The 16,989-nt window shown below is 49.7% G+C and overlaps 1 protein-coding gene across 1 annotated transcript in view; it reads left to right on the top strand.

Annotated features, from left to right (window-relative positions):
- Positions 1–2,624: 2,624 nt before the first annotated feature.
- Positions 2,625–16,989, top strand: part of Cplx1 (complexin 1) — a 28,289-nt gene continuing 13,924 nt past the window's right edge. The window contains exons 1-2 of the mRNA XM_055611677.1: positions 2,625–2,762; positions 4,070–4,171. Of these exons, the coding sequence (XP_055467652.1) occupies positions 4,141–4,171 (31 nt within the window). The 5' untranslated portion in view covers positions 2,625–2,762; positions 4,070–4,140. The remainder of the gene's footprint in view (positions 2,763–4,069; positions 4,172–16,989) is intronic.

Genomic DNA, 16,989 nt, shown 5'->3' with positions numbered 1-16,989 from the left:
ATGTGGGACTGATTCAGATGGTCCACAGCAGCAGACTATTTGCCTCATGTGGGCTCTGAGAGGAGCTCTTTGCCAGCTGCAGATAGTTTAGATCTAAGGACTCTGGAGAGAGAAGAAATGCCAGAGTCCAGAGAGTGGAAGAAGAGAAAGAACAAGGCTGCCCCTGCTTCCCCCTTTCTGCTCCTATTGCTGTTGTGAGACAAGAAGATAGAGATCTCCTGAAGCAAGTTTTGGACTGGCTCCAAGGAACCCAATGACCCTGACCAGCAGGAAGCAGCTAAGAAAGAACTGTCCTCCTTCTCCCACTAACCTTTCTCTCTCCTACCTGGTGTTGGGGTGTTAGAAAGGATTGGGGTGAAGTAGGGAGAAAAATATATAAGAAACATAAATAAAAGTTTTTTTTTTAAAATTTAACGTCAGCAAAGGCCTTTGCCATGTTGCCTCTTTCTCTCATAGGTTCGAAGGTCTAGGTAGCTTGTAGCAGCCAGCCTTGACTACGGCGCACACCCAGCTGGACAGGCAGTTATGAAGCCTTCTCCCCTGGGTAGCACTGCCCTGAAAGCTTTTGTAAGCTCAAGTAGCTGCCACCTCCAAGGATTCTGTCACTCAGACCTGAGACTGTCACCATCCTCGCCTGTTTTCCCCAGCAGGGTCTGGGCATGGCGTTGAAGCGTATTCTTGGGTCGTGGGAGGTGGTGACAGGGGTATAAAGGTCAAGCATAAAGGTCATCGTTGGATAGATATCAAGTTCAAAGCCAGCCTGCAGCACATGAGAACCTCTCTGAAAACAACAACAACCAAAAAATAAAAACCCAAACAACACATATAAAAAATTAAACTAGAAGGCTCAATAGTTTAAAAACACTGGCTGGACTTCAGAGGATCCAGGTTTGATTCCCAGTGCCCGCATGGTATCTCACAACTATCTGTAATTCCAGTCCCAGGGGAGCCAAAACCCTCTTCTGGATCCTGTGGATACCAGGTATATATGTGGCGCACAGACATGCAGACAAAATACCCATACAGTTAAAAAACAAAACAAAACAACAACCCTAGGACAGAGAAACAAAGAGATGGAGACACAGAGGCAGACACATGAAGACAGAGACAGCCAGAGAGAAGCCGATGAAGAAAAGGTGGAAGCCTGGTGGGCCTAGGGTCCCTCGCCTATAATAATGTTAGCTGGGCTCAGGGCTCTGTGTGGGGTCAGCGAAGATGAGGCTGGCATGATTTGGCTCAGGAGGTCAACCTGGGGTCTTCTATGGGATTGCTGCCAGAGGGTCAGGTCCAGCTAGTGGAGTAGTGGGCAGAAGAAACGCCAGTGAGAAGTAAGGTTCTGCCTTGCTCTGGCCCTTGCTTTCGCTAGCTACCGTAGACTCGGAAGACACAGGAGCCACACTGGGCACATGTATATGCAGGTGATCCTGCCCCCCAAGGCTTCAGTTCTGGGCCTGCACAGGGCTTGGGGCATCAATCAGCCTTGCCAGGAGGGCGATGGCGCTGAGATGGATGGTGCCAGGAGGAAGGGCACTGGGAGATTTAACTCCTCTGTCAGTGTGGGTCATGCTGCCCCACTTCCTGAATGATCCCTTCCTCCTTGGCGTCAGCCCAGGTGCAGGCACTTCACCAGTGGGATCAGACAACACTGAGAGGCTCCCGGAGTTCCCTGACTCCAAGGCCGGCTGATCACTGGGCCCCGGGCTGAAGTAGGATCTAGAAGGTGTGGGGCTTGGCGTTTTCCCTTCCTCTCTTCGCGCCAGCTCCCTTCCTGTGCTCTTCTACTTCGAATCTGCCAGAGCAAAGGAACAGGAACTGATAAAAACAAAAAGTCCGTCCATGACGGACTCCATCCCGCGAGTTCAAGCTGCCAAGCACCGTGGAGCAGCTTTGGGATGCTGGTGAGGGAGGAATACTTTTTAGGAGAAGGCTCATAGAATTGGGTGAAGGTCAATACCTAATACTGAGGAATGACTCAGCCAGGGTGAACAGGAGCAGTTAATGAGATGGCCATCAGCACTGGCCCCTGCCGGTCAGGGGTCGTTAGCCTTGACTAGCCAGAATCAGAACAGCTTAGGTGTCCCAGCACGCCCTGGCTTCTGCGGAGCCGGCTGCCTTACAGAAACCCCCAGGATACTGGGAGGGTTCCAGGCCAACCTTGCGGTCACCAGGTTCTCCTGCAGTGCAGCCTCGGTGGTGCTGAAACCCTGGCGCTGGGGAAGGGGCGGCCCAGAGGCGGAGCTGCGGCTGTCCCGGGAGCCCCCACCCAGCCGTGTCCGCAGTGACCTTCAGGCGTCCCTGACCGGCTGGGGGTTCTGTCCTGCCAGGGCCAGCTCTGCACACTCGCAAGTTTGGATATGCGGGCCTATCCAGCGCGGGGTCTCGGGCTGTGCTCGCCTCCTCCCGCCTTGTCAGCAAAGAAGCGGAGACGGAGGCAACCGGGTCAAGAGCAAACACGGCGGGTAAATTAGGGGTGGCGCCCCCAGCCCTGGGGTCGCCCTGCGCCCTCGAGTGACGGCTTCTGGAGGGTCTCCAAGCCGGCGTGGAGAGAGTGGCCCAGGCCACGGAGGGGCCCCTCTGCAGCTGTCTGAGCTCCAGGCCAGGCTCTAGGAACCCCGCCCTCCTCGTCATGCGGGACGTGGGCGGGGGCGCCTCTGAGTGACGCGCCCTCCTCGCGGTGCCCTTCAGCCGCTGCTGCAGCACAGAGCGCCACATGGACCCCGCCAGCCAGACAGCGCAGCGCTGCTGATCATCCGCCCTGGAAGGTAACCGGCGCCCTTGCAGCCGGGAGCCTTAACCGGCTCCCTCCTCTCCGCTCCCCCCCACTCTTTCTCCCGACTCCTGGGCTTCCCTTCTCGGCTACCGGTTTTCTAGCCCCGGGTCTCCTCCCCAGATCCTGGGTTCCCTGGCTCTTGGTTCCTTGCTTTTCAGACCCAAGGTTTTCCCCCAAGGTTGCTCAGCTTGGAGGGTGCTGTCCGCCGAGAGGTGCTGAAGCGGCCCTTGGTTCCCTTTGCATTCGGCGTCCTTTTTCAATTTTTGATTTTTCCTTCTTTTCCTGGCGCGCTCTAGCCTGAGGCCGCGCTCCGGGCCGGCGGCTCGCCCGCCTGCAAAGCAAAGGGTGCGGCGGCCGCGAAAGAACTGGACGCCTTGGTCTTTGCGGAATCTCCGCAGCGTCCTAACCTCTCTGCAGCCGGCCCTGCAGAGCCCCCATCCCCCAGGAGACAGAAGTTTAGAAGGCAATTGGCTTTACAGAAAAGGCATCCCTGAACCTCTAGCTTCTGGGACGCTCTCATTGCCTGGCATCCCTCTCTAGTTCTTTGGGGTCTCATTCCGCAGAGGGAAACCTGTAAACATTGGCTCTCCAGAGACTAGGTTCCCGGACAGGATTCCAGAAAGCACCTTCCCAAAAGCCGCTGGCACTTCAGCCCAGGCATTCTGGCTTGGGTCGCCCTACCCCATTCAGAGGCAGGGAGAGGTCATCTGTCTTCACTCTGACCGGAAGACTGGGATCCTGCCTGACATCTCCCCCATCCAGGGCTAGTTCTGCTGTGGGCCCATTTTGGGAGTCGCCAGAGTCTCCCTAGAGACAGACAGTTGAGACTAGTCAGAGGCCATAAGGACCTTTCCTGAGGGGCAGCATTCATGGAGTTGTCTCCTCAATCCTTCTCCAGGGGGACCCCTGCCCCACAGCTCCAGAATTACCAAGGAGGCTGAGCAGCCAGAACATGGGCACTACAGCAGAACATTGACCTTCAAATGCCCCCTGGGCTCCACATTGCTCCCTCTCCCCCTCCCCCCCACCACTTGAGAAGGCTGGCGCCAGACTCCAGTAACTGGTGGCTTCAAGTTGTGAGCTGCAGTAGGAGATGAACGCTTCCTTCAGAAACCCCAGAAGCAGCAAGAACCCCAGAACCAGCTAGTTTGGCTGGGCCCTGTATCCTGCCATCCTGGTCTGGGTGTTGGGGACAAAGCCTCTTATAGTGGACTCAGGGTACTGGAGAAGGGAGCAAAGAGCAGATGAGGGTCTCAGGAAAGCCTGGTCGGGGTACCTGTGACCGTCTGTTCTTTCTAGGCAGAGGAGTCTGACCACGCTTGAATGTGAGATCTGACCCGGAGTGGCTCCTGAGGAACCAAGCCATCGTCATGGAGTTCGTGATGAAGCAAGCCCTGGGAGGTAGGAGCTGGGCAGGGAGGGGGACATGGGCTTGAGCCACTAGGGATGCGCAGACATGGGGCACTCAGAGAGACATCTCCACCACTGCAGTGGCTGCATGAGCCTCTGACCTCACACACAGCCTCTGCAGATGCTGGCTCACCCTCTGAAGGAACCTAGGGCGGTGGTCCAGCCCGGTACTTTTGTGTCCCCAGGGGAACTCAAGCCTTGAGATTTAACACAAGAGGAGGGGAGGCTGTGGTGTGTAAGGTGGCCCTGCGCCTCATGCCATGGTGCAAAAGAACCTACTGGTCATCCTGAGGCAGGTCAAGAGTGGAGAAGCACTGATCAAGGCTTGTGAGCAGCCTCCCGTGTCAATCCTCGGAACAAAAGGTACACCAGGAAACGAGATTTGGTTAGGGAACAAGATTTGGGTGATCCCAACTGTGGCAATAAAACCTATGGGCTTCCCCCAGGTAAGAGACAGTACTGTTAAACAGGGATAAGAAGAGATAGCTGTGTAACCACATTCCCTTCTGCAGAGAAAAAAAAATATGTGTATATATATACATATATACTCTTTTGTGTTGTTAAGTGAGAGTAGCTTGCTCACTCACTGTTTGAAGGTAGTTCTGTACCCACTTGGCCCAAAGCCATCTTTGTAGCCAGCAACAGTAGAACCAGAAACTGGTAGAGGACAGTGGCTGAGTTCTTGGACAGGAGATGCTGAGACAATGAGGTGAAGATTTGGTACCCATTATCAGCAGGGCAGTTTGGTCAGCTCAGGCCTGTAGACTTTAACATTTCCCTAGCTGCACCTCATGTTTGCTCAGAGCTACCTGCTCTGGTGCCCCAACACCCTTGTGTGGTCTCGATGCCAAGAGTTCACCAGTTCCACCATTGAAGAGCCCTTGTGGCCTTCAGGGGAGCCTCCTGACTGGGGTGGGTCTCAGCTGGAATTTGGTAGGCGTCCTTTGCTGGTATGGAGAAGGGAGGGGGAACACCCAAAGAGAGGAAGCTGATTGGGTCCTCAGGGCCAGTAAAGAGGGGAGTCTGCAGAAATAGGCATCTCCCAGAGGGTGTCTGTGAGTTCACTTATATGTGATGAAAAGTAGATCCAGTGTGCTTGCTGAGAGTTCATGACTGAGGTAGACTCAGGTTGAATCTAATTATAATGATTACATCACCAGGACAGGATTCAGGGACAAGCCAGCATCTTGCATCAGAAGGGACCCATGTTATACCCAGAGAGTCCCAGGCTGCTACAGATAATTAATTAGGTGGCTAATTCAGGCCCTGAGGTGGGCTTTTAAAGAAACTAAAATATCTGATTTGGCTGTCTACATAGCTGAAATTAGCTGGGTAATTGCCAGTCTGGATTCCCTCTTTGTTCCATGTCAGCCCAAAGTTTCTCCTGCACCAGCAATGGGGCATGCGTCTTAGGGTGCTGTGAAAGCTGCGTGGTGGGGGTTTGATCAGCAGACAGAGAGGTACAGGATAGTAGCCCATATTAGGCTGGGACTCATCCAAAGCACCCCACATTTACTCTGCATTAATTGTGTGGAGATGGGGACGCGGCTCCCACGGTGCCGGCCAGAGCTGGTAGTAATTTCCTCACCCCATTTGCAGTCTTGTCATGGGCCCCAAGCTCCTGTCTCTCCAATGTGTGTCACCATTGGTGTCTCAGGTGTGTGAAAGCAAAATGGAGCTAGTCATAGATAGTTGGAGGAGAGGGATGAGTTCCAGATAAGGATCAGAAGGCAACAGAGACCCCAAGACACAGATCAAGCCCAGAGAGAGGTGAACAACAGCCCAGAAACAGATGTGTGGTTCTTAGAGCAGCGAGGGGTAGGTTTGGGACCTAGCTAGATGTGGATATGGTACATGCTCTTGTCATTGCCCGGCTGTTCTAGCCTCATGCCTATAAAGAACAGCAACCCTCTCTTTGAAGCCTCATGTCAGCATGCAGCACCCTCTCTCTCCTTTGGCATGTCCCTAATGCCTCAGAAGAGGCAAGCTTGGGCCACAGTGGTATCCTAAAGATGAAGCTTAGAGAGATCAAGGCTTGTGTGTGAACGCTATGAAACAGTGAGTAATGACTCAAAATTCACAGGCCTCAGTTCAGAGATAAATTCTCCTTGATGGTTGGGGAGTTCTAGGTGGTTTCGGGAATTTCCTGTAGATGCGTGTGGATCCCTGGATGTGTGTGCAATTCCAGTGGCTGGCCTGGATGGGCTCACTCAAGCCCCAGCCCTGCTGTTTGCCAGTTGTTCTCTATGCTAGTGCCATCTGATGCACCCTGTCTGTGAGGTAACTTGGGAGCAGGACGGGACCCTTGCAGCCCCCACTGCATGAGAGAAGGAAGATTTCAGATGAAGGTTTGGTGTATTGGTGTGAGGCAGATAGATAAGTGTCCAGGGCAGAGCTGAGTGAGTCTGGAGAGTGTTAGTGAGAAGGAGCCTGTCCAGATGTGAGGACCCAGGTGTCCTTTCCATCTTTTGGATCAACTGTTTAGTCTGTTGCAAATGCCCACCATCATGTCTCACTAGTACAGCCTTGTCTATTGGTCTCTCCACCCTCCTCATGTCACTTGCTTTGCCTGGCCATGATCTCCTAGATTTCTTATGACCTCTACACCACTGTCCTGGTCCAGGCTGACACCAGGCATTAGTCTCTAGATTCCTGCTAGGTGCAGGATCTGGCACTGTCCTGGTCCAGGCTGACACCAGGCATTAGTCTCTGGGATTCCTGCTAGGTGCAGGATCTGGCCTTCCTTGCCCCAATATAGCTCTCCGGGAAAGACAGGGCTGCCACCTACTGGCACTTGTCTTCACTCAGTAACCACTGAAGTGCCAGGAAGTGCCACGCCAGCAGCCTAGGTCTGGTGGCTGAGCTCCTGCGGCAGGCCCTACACTTCTTAGTCTTCTGCCACCGCTTCCCTCCCGTGGCCTGCCTCGTGGCTCACAGGACAGCCTACGTGCCCTCAGGGCATGGTCCAGGTAGTGGTGGCCTTGTCTACATACAAGTTGTGCACAGATGCTCTCTCATCCTTTTCTCTCCCTGCAAGCAAACACCAGACTCCCTCCCCACCACAAGCAACAACCTGACTGTGGGTGCCTGTGTCAGCCAGGTAGGATAGAGGGGACATCTCTAAGGACTGAACCATGGAAGATAATGTCCCCTGTTGACAAGCCCATTCTTCCCAAGAGAATGAATGTCCTTGTGGCCTTGGACCTCTCCAGACCTTACCAAGATGCTCTGACCCTGAATGAACCAGTGCCAGTGCTCAGTCACTGAAGGAAGGAGACAATGATCGGCCCCTCTGCTGTCACAACTGGGTGACAGCTATGTTGGGAGTTAAACCTCTTCTATGGCAGAGTGCCCTGGAACTGGAGCCAGGTGCTCTAGCCACACTGTACATGGCTGTGGCGCTCTCCAGAATACTTAGTGTAGGAGCAGCAAATAGCCCAGTGTATAATTATCCTTGGAGGACAGTGGGCAGCTGTGGGGGTGATATGTTAGCTGTGGGCTCTTTTCAGCTGAATTAGGTAGAAGTGGGTATTTTGGCTCGAATGAGCCAAATTATTTCTTGTTCTTTCATTATTCTCAGTAGGACACCCTATGTGCCGGCAACATAGGGTGTTCTGTTCTCCGAAAAAGAGTATCTGACGGCCTAGTGGCCAGTAAGTGCATGAACAGTGGCAAAGCCAAGACATCAGGGCCTCTCCCCCAGCTCTTCTGCCTGGGCAGCTCCCGTGACCCGGGTGACGCAGTCTGCGGATAGTGTCCTGTGGTTGAGCCCGCTCTGGGTCTGGTGCTCTGAAGTGCTGGGTGGGGCTGACTCCGCCCACTCCCGCGGTCCCTGCTCTTGCCAGGGTCTGGTCTCAGCAGCCTTGCGTGTGGAGTTCCCAGGCTATCGCTGGTCTTGGCGGTGTGGGACAAAGGTGGAGGCTCAGGGCTTCCTGCATCCGTTGATCTGGGCTGCAGGTAAAGCTCTGGAAAGGTATCTCATGATGAAGTATCGGAGAGTAAGAAGGAAGGCAGCCGGAGTCCAGATGGCAGAGAATTATGAGGTGGCTTAGCAATGCCATCAGGACCTGGTGCTACCCTTGTGTTTGCACATCCATACTTACCCTGCTCCTCAGGTTTGAAGAGCTTGTTGTTATTCTAGTATCACTCCTCCTGGGTATAAACTAAGCCACAGCTCTTCATGTGGTTGGCAGATGTGTCCGTGGCATCTTGCAGAAGCTTTCCACTGGGCACCATGGTCTGAAACAGCTAGAAAGATGAAGCCCAGTGCAGACACATGGATGGCATATCAGGCCAGGGACTGAGTGAATAGCTCTCAGTGCTTGGCTGGAAAGTTTTGATGCCAGGCCTGCGAGCCATTTGGCCTTCATAAACAGGATTCCCCATTTCCTGACTTATCCAGTAGGGCAGGCAGCTAGCAAACACTTGACAAAATACCCACACTCCTGTGCACTCAGAAGACACTAGTGCAATGCCTGGCAGCAGATCCAACTTGCGCCCCACAACTCTCAGTGGCTAGAAGGACACTTCAGGGAAACAGCTTTGCTCCCTACACCCTGACAGGCAGCTCTTTCCTTAGGAGAAGGCACTCCTGGTCGATTAGGCTGCATGTCAGCTTCAGAGGTCTTAGTCCTGGCAGGGCTGAAGAGGGTGACGAGCACTTCACTGGTTGGCAAAAGATTTTGGCTGGGACTCAGGTACATTTCACAGCCTTAAGGTCCACTAGTTCTGCAAAGCCTTTGCTAACGCTGCACACTGCAGAACTAGCTGTGACAGGCCACCGAGTACTGGGAGTTAACTGGAGTAGGAGCTTCACAGCGAGGGCAAGTCCATGCTGCCTGATGCTAACCAGCAACCCAAGCTGGAAAAGGCATCAAGAAAAAAGAGCAGCTTTGCAGGCTCCCCACCAGCACCTCTCCCCTGGGACACCCTCTTCTTTGGCTCCCTCCTCCCTCTCTCTACAGGGTGGGTGGGAAGGGGAAACACCTGCCCTGCAGAACCCAGGCTCTGAAATTTTCCACCATTAGCCAAAGACTTCTCGGAGAAGCCAGTGTACCTAAAAAAGAAGCCCTGGAGGAAGGAAACTCTGGCTGGGGACAGGGAAGTACCTGGTTGATCTCACCATCTCTCCAAGGTCATCCCTACCTGCTTTTTCTCAACATAATTTAATTTTCTAATGTTTTCCTCATTTATCAGCCAGTGGTCTTAAAAAGTACTTACTGGCAGTGCTAACCACGCTCTCCCCCTCTCCTATTTAGGGTGAACACAGTTGCTCTGTGTCCCTGAGATCTTAGGGCCTCGTGTTTCTTTTGCAGAACCGGCACCTCAGCAAGATAGGAAAGACAGCCCATGGTTCTATGGGAAGAGAGGTGGGCTCTGAGGCCAGGCGCGCTCACTGGTGCTGGGTTTTGGGTACGGTTGCTGGGGATTGCTGCTGGGAGTGCTTGACCCACAGGAGGACCCTGCGGTTCTGCGGAGCAGGCTGTGTACCCTCCGTCCACCCTGAGCACGTGGATAGAAGGGTCCTACCTCACTGTCCCCGGCTCTTTTCCCCCTCAACAAGGAACAGCAGAGCTGTCGCCTCTGGTCCTTTGAGGCTGGCTGGGGCGAGCGCATGCGAAAGGCAATGGACTGGATCAGTTCCTAGTGACTGGCAGAACGACTGAGCAGAGGGCCAGGATTGCAAACACATTCAGGACTAACGGCTAGGCCATCTGTCACAGAGCCTGACTCTTTGAATTTACTAATTGGTGACTTCATCTAATCTCCGTTTCCTCTCTGTTTGTGTTTTCCCAAAAGCCAAGATCAGATATTGTTGTCTTCCTGACACTTTGCTCCATAGGAAAGATGGAAGTACTTATGACCTTCCCAGCTTCCCCAAAGGATCCAGCCAGTGAGGCAACCTAGTGAGCTCCAGCTAGCTTACAAACGCTGAGGAACGACAAAAGGGTTGGACAGAGAATCAGTCTTCAAAGTCTCAGGTCCAAATCAAGGGAAATGGTGCAGAGACTGTCAGTATGTTAATTCTATTTAGCTAGGACACGAGGCATAGATGCTGGATTCCATGACACAAGGCTGGGGACAGGTCTGGAATAAAAACTGGTCCTTCAAGGACCCTGAGTCTGCTTCCCAAGGCAAAGCCATAAAGAACCAGTGAGACCAGAGCCCTGGGTATTGTTCTCAAGTAAGTGACCAGGTCAGGGCAAAGCCCAGCTCATAAATACCTTCCCAGGACCTTTCTTCCTCTCACTTGAAAACATGGTATTATAGGATTGGGGGCTTCAGACAAAGTCTTCAATACTTAAGAGAGAGATGGATGGGTCTACAGAAGCAAGAATAAGCAGAAAGCCATCTTTCTGTGACATCAAAACACTACTCACCCCCAGTGGGCTGAGAGGTAGCAGTTGGAGACACATATTCAGCAAGCATCTCAGGCCCGCACCCTGGAGTCTTGACTCTAGAAAGCTTATTCCTTGCTCAGAAAGGATGAAGAGTTCTAGCTTGTGGGTGCTGAATGTGCTACTCCTGCCCTGCATACCATAGCAGTGAGGATAGGGGGTGTGACAAACGGGTATTTCCAGAGAGAAGCCAAGAGGGAAGGGGAAGCTCCATCATTGGTTGGAACTCATGAGAAACTGCAGTGGCTGGAGGCAGAGAGGCCGCCTTGTACAGTATCTTCTGCTGCCCAGGGCAGTTACTGCATGGAGATAAATAGCTCTCCTGGTTTTCTTTCTGCCACTGTGTGAGTGACAACTTAGAGAGGAAAGAGTTTATTTTAGATTACAGTTCACGGTCCTGATAGGGGACATCAGGACAAGAACTCAAGCAGGAACTTGGAGGATGCTGCTCACCAGCTTGCTCAGCCTGCTTTCTCATAAAACTCAGGACCATCTTTCTGGCCAGGGATGGCACAAACAACGGTAGCCTTGTCCCTCCAATATCAACTACTAATCAAAAGACCTATACAGACTTACTTCAGCAAGCCCAACGGAAGCAGTTACTCATTTGAAGTTCTGCCTTCCCAGGTAACCAATTCATGTCAAGCTGACAAAAACTGAAACCAGCACAAGGTGTTTCATCTTTGTTTTAAAACTCCAGCAGATAATAGAAAATCTTGACAATCATTCTCTAGTTTTTGCCTAGAATTCTACCTTGATTTTTTTTCTTGTGTTTATCGGATGCCATTGTGTGGCTGGCCTGGCATTCCTGTGGCATTTTTGAAAAGCAGGGCAACAAGAATAGACATGCCAAAGTGGATGGGGGAAAGATAACAGGCTTCACCCTTATATGCAACTAAGGAATGCTGAGAGTAGGAGAAATCGTCTTCTCCAGGGAAGAGCACACCAACTGATTATCTAGTACCAAATAGCCAGTCCTGAAACTATACATACGAATAACATCATACAAACCAAACAGGTTATATTTAGGAATATATATATATATATATATATATATATATATATATATATATGCATATGTGCATGTAACAACAATTAATTAAAAAAAAAGAGAGACCATGAATTTGAAAAGCAAGAAGAGGCATATAGGAGGGTTTGGAGGGAGGAAAGGGAAAGGAGAAATAGTGTAATTATGATGTTAAAGATGAAAGAAATAATAAAAAACAAACAACAAAAACCAATATATGGATTAAAAAAAAAAAACACTGGAGCCAGTTTTGCTGCTGTTCAGTCACGGCCTGTTCTCTGAGGCGATGCCAGCCCCCAGTTAGTGATATGCCGTCACAGTGGTGTATTGGGCCTGATCTGTTGTTGTTGTTATGTGCATTGGTGTTTTGCCTGAGGGTATGTCTTTATGAGGGTGTCAGATCCCCTGGAACTGAAGTTGCAGAGAGTTGTGAGCTGCCACGTGAGTGCTGGGAATTGAACCTGGGTCCTCTGGAAGAGCAGCCAGTGCTCTCAACCTCTGAGCCATCTCTCTAGTCCCCCGGACCTGATGTTTATCACCCTAACTTTTAGAGGTACTTCCATGAAGGTTTCGTCATTTAATTTTAATATAAAAACTCAATCTTTTTAGACTCTTCTTCATACCTGGAGGCAGAGCAGGAAGTCTGCTACAGGCCAGCCTGGTCTACATAGCAGGTTCCAGGCCATTGAAGGCTACAGTGAGAGACCCTGTCTCAAAGACAAAAACAGATGAACAAAATATAACGCCGTGTTCTGGAGCCTACACGTCCTTTAAATACATCATTTTGGGGTCAGTGAGGTGGCCTGGTGGGAACAGGTCCTTGCTGCTGAGCCTGATGACCTGAGTTCAACCCCTGGGTCCCCACATAGTGGAAGAAGAAAGCTGATTCTCAAAAGTTGTCCACTGACCGCCAGACCAACAATGTGGCACATTCTCATGTGTAAACATGCACGAAAGCACACACGTGCACATGGACACAGTAAATAAGTAAATGTAAAAACTAAACAAAAAGGCTGGGTGTGGCAGCTTTACTCGCAGTCCTTGAGAAGAGAAGCCAGTAGATCGCTGAGTGGGAGGCCTTCCTGGTCTAGACACCGAGCTGCAGCTTAGCAAGGGCCACGCACTGAGACACTGCTTCAAAAAATAAAAAAACATTATTTCAGCTTCAGCTACTTGAGTCAGAAATGATTGAGACCTTGCCAAGGCCAACTATAGGGGTTCCATGTGTTTGTAAAAATATTTTTGATTTGACATACAAATTTTGCATATTTACAGATACACTGCTCTGGTTCCATACATGCACATAGTACATAATGATTACATCATTCAAAATCTTCACCGCTTACTCGCCCCACCTCCGCCAAAAGACAGGGTCTCACTATGATGTAGAGAGAGCCTGGCCTCGCTCAGGATCCTTCTGCCTCCACTTCCCAGATGCTGGACTTTCCTTTGTATATTTTCATTCTTTCTTATCCTCTTTTATTTTGTGGTCTTTTCAGCTAGATGTAGAGGGTTGAGCTAACATTCTGTTTTCTTCATACACAAAAGCATTTTGATGTTCACATCTGATTTTGTGACACTTATAAATTTATTTCTTTAAATCTGGTCTGGTTTGGTTTGGGTTTGCTGTTGTTAATGTTTGTTTTTGAGATAAAGTCTCACTATGTAGTCTTGGCTGAGTTGGAACTCACTATATAGACAAGGCTGGCCTTGAACTCACTTGCCTCTGCCTCCCAAGTGCTGGGATTAAAGGCATGCACCAGTACACATAACCAATAAGTTTATTTTTTTAAATGAAAGTATATTTTTTTATTAAAATAGTATAGGGTAATGAAATAATAGAGACAACTATGAAGAAGACTATGAAATGTGAAAAACAGACTTTGCACTGCTTGCTAATGGAGACATAACTTTAAGGTGGCTCTCTTGAAGATCTCTCTTTGCTGGCAAGAGTCCTACAGAGTTCTCTTGCTGTTGGTTTATTGGCACTGCAGGTCCGTGCCAGATAGAATGGAGCCCATGGCCACTGTGGTTTTAGATGATCGGCCAACCATGAACATGGAAACAAAGGGTTAAAGGAATGGACCTCAGCAGAGCCTCACGTTTTCATGTTTACGTCATAAAAGATATTTTACAATCTCTTTTAAAGTACTTTTACATGTGGAAGTATTTAACCCCCATGTAAGCATGTGCATCACATATGTGCCTGGTGTCTACGGAGGCCACGAGAGAGTGTCAGATCCTTGGGAACTAAAATTACAGATGGCTGTGAGCTGCCGTGCTAGGAACCGAACCCAGCTCCTCTGTGAGAGGAGCCGATGATTCTAAGCGCTGAGCCATCTTTCTGCCTTTCATAAACGATGCAAATGAACAGGTAGGTATGCAGTCTGGGAGGGCCAGTGATAGGACTCCGGTCCCCGTGGTATTGGTCATCACTCCCAGCACGTGAATCTGCTCTCGTTTCCCTCCGGAAGCACCCGTTCAGCTGTGCACTCTGCATGGTCAGCTGGCTTAGGCTGGTGCTCAGCTTGCTGGTGAAGTACGTGAGTACAGCCCAAGCTTCCGGCTTCGGAAGCTGCACATGTACATTTGCCCACCTGACCTCTACCCTTCCTGACAAAGGCCTAGGGGTCGCTGGCCTAGGCAGTGCACTGAGTCGACGGCCTCTCTGACCCAGTGCCCTTTCTTTAGAATCATGACCTAGGAGGCCAGTGACAACCTTAGCCAGCCAGCAGAGATGGTGTCAGTTTCCATGTCTGCAGCTGCCTTCTTGTGAGGTGTCTGCAGGCCTCCTCACACATTCTTCCCTGGACCGGGTCACCCCTGGCACTGTGCTCCTGGGGAGCCATCCTGGTAACCGGTGCTCGTGTCACCCAGGAGCTAAGCAGGACATGCTACATTTCTTACAGTCTTTTGTGTGTCCTGTAGCTAATGTCACTCTCATTTTTCACTTGGTCCTTTCCCCTCCCACCATCAGCCTTCAGTACCATGTGTTCACGTGGGTGACTGTGCCAGACACAGTGCTATACATGTAGCTCTCCTTGGAGCCTTCCCTCCGTTTGCACGGGGAGATTTCTAGACAGCTACTCAGTAGGGACTCAGGGACCTTTCTGAGAATGCTGTGGGGGAGTAAGTAGGTGTCTTTGTTCTCCTTCATTCGAGGCAGTTAGGCTAGGTATAAAAGTCCGGATTTGAGTGGATTTCTCACATACACTTGAAGGTATTCTGTTGCTGCTGTCCCGGGTTATGAGGCATCAGGTAAAGTCAACATCTGTCTGCCTCCAGCCTGCTACAACCCTGGCTTTCAGGGTTTCTTCTCTGAACTCTACCAGGGATTTCTGGGAGCCTGCTGGTTGATGTTCAGTTGTGGAAACGTTTTCCTGTTGCTCCTTTGTTCTCTTCCTTGTCCTTCTCTGGCACTGAAAACTCCGCCCTGTATTCCACTCTATTTTCTTCGGGTTTTGTTGTTGCTTGTCACTATAGCTTCTATTGTTTTCTGGGATGTTTCCACAATTTCATCTTCTAATATTTCAATTAAGTTGTTTTGTTTTTGTTTTTATCTTCTGTACTTGTATCTTTACTTTCCAAGAACTCTGGAGCGCGGGTGACATCACATTTGCTTAAGGGAGGTAGCTGGTTGGTGAGTTTATAGACACAGCAGGAAGGAAGTTGTCTCTGGTTGCTGCCCACATGATGTTGATTTGGCTTCCCTGTTTTGCTGTGTCTCTAATACATTTAGTACTTTCTTTTCCGATTGTAGACTTCATGTTCATGTTCTACTGACTAGCCTCTGGTTCATAGACTGTTTGGCGCTCTGAGCTTCTTTTTGGTTATGTGTGTTGAGTAGCTGGTGTATTCCTATACCTTCTGCCAGAACCTATGTGGCTGAGTCACGGATTTGAAGTAAGAGCTCGTCTTTCAGGACTATGTTAGTTACTTTTTTATTGCTGGTGAGAGTCACCATGACCAAGACAACTTACAGAAGAACTTCATTGGGGCTTACAGTTCCAGAGGGTGAATCCATGACCACCATGCAGGGAGCAAGCAAGCAGGCAGGGTGCTGGAGCAATCAATAGCTTTGAGCTTAAATCCTTATCTGCAAGTAGAAAGCAGAGAGAGAAATGACTGAAAATGGCATGAGCATTTGAAACCTCAAAGCCCCCATTGGCACACTTCAACACGGTGCAACCTCCCAATCTTTAAAAAAACGGCTCCCTCAGCGGGGAACAAGTATCCACACCTATGAGCATGGGGCAGGGGGCGTGGCCTTTACTTAAACCACAGAGACACAAACATGCTTCAGCTATGTCTGCAGCTCCCACGTCCCCCAGCTCCCTGTGCCGCCTTCGACCTGCCTCTGTGCTTTTACTGTTTGTTGTTGCTCTTTAACACCCAAAGCAATGGGTTCCATTATGGCATTTTCATGCACAGTTTGTTTTTTATTATCCTTCCTCATTATTTTCCTCCTCCCATCTATCCCCACCCCACATTGGCTCTTTCTACCCTGCAGTAGCCTTCAAATATAGTCACATCAAGTATATTCTGTTACTCTTTCCCCAGCTTCAGGTCTGTTTCTACCCCCACCTCATAGTCCACTTTCTAGTTTTATGATCGACACACACATGTATACAGGCAGACATAAATAAAAGTTAAAATGTTTATATTGAAATATAAAAAATTTAGATTGGGATATAAAAGAGAAATTTAATATTTCTTTCTCTGAGCCTGGATTATTTCACTAAGGATTTTTTTTTTCTTGCGACTGAATGGAATTCCATAGTTTTCTTTGTTCATTTCTTCGTTGAGGAACATCATAGGCACAGGCAAGAGTTTTCTGAAAAAGACTCCAATAGCATAAGAAATCACCCTGAGAACTGAGAGATGGGACCAGTGGCACTCTACCTCGTTAACAACCCATTTCTCTGTTGTAGTGAATTCAATAAAATATATTTTAAAATTTTATTTTATATATGAGTGCTCTATCTGCATGTGCAGAAGAGAGCATCAGATTCTAGTATATATGTTGTGAGCCACCATGTAGCTGCTGGGAATTGAACTCAGGACCTATGGAGGAACAGACAGTGCTCTTACCCGCTGAGTCATCTCTCCAGCCCCCAACAAAATATTCTTAAAGAACAAAATCATAATTGAAAAATGAACAAATGGTATTATCATATGAGTGAAAAGGTGTCTATACAGCAAAAGACACTATCAGCAGAGTAAAGAGACAGTCTACAGAATAGAAGAAAATTTTTGCCAATTATACTTCAGAAGGAAGTTAGTATGTAGAGTTTATAAGAAACTGGAAAAATTGAACATCCCCTGTTTTTTTTTGAGATGGTCTTGTTCATCCTGAGGTTTGCCAGAAAAACCAACTCCATCAT

This window comes from Psammomys obesus, unplaced genomic scaffold, assembly GCF_907164565.1.
Source record: "Psammomys obesus unplaced genomic scaffold, mPsaObe1.curated_primary_1811, whole genome shotgun sequence".
Taxonomy (NCBI): Eukaryota; Metazoa; Chordata; class Mammalia; order Rodentia; family Muridae; genus Psammomys; species Psammomys obesus.
This window is presented reverse-complemented; position numbering and strand designations above follow the sequence as displayed.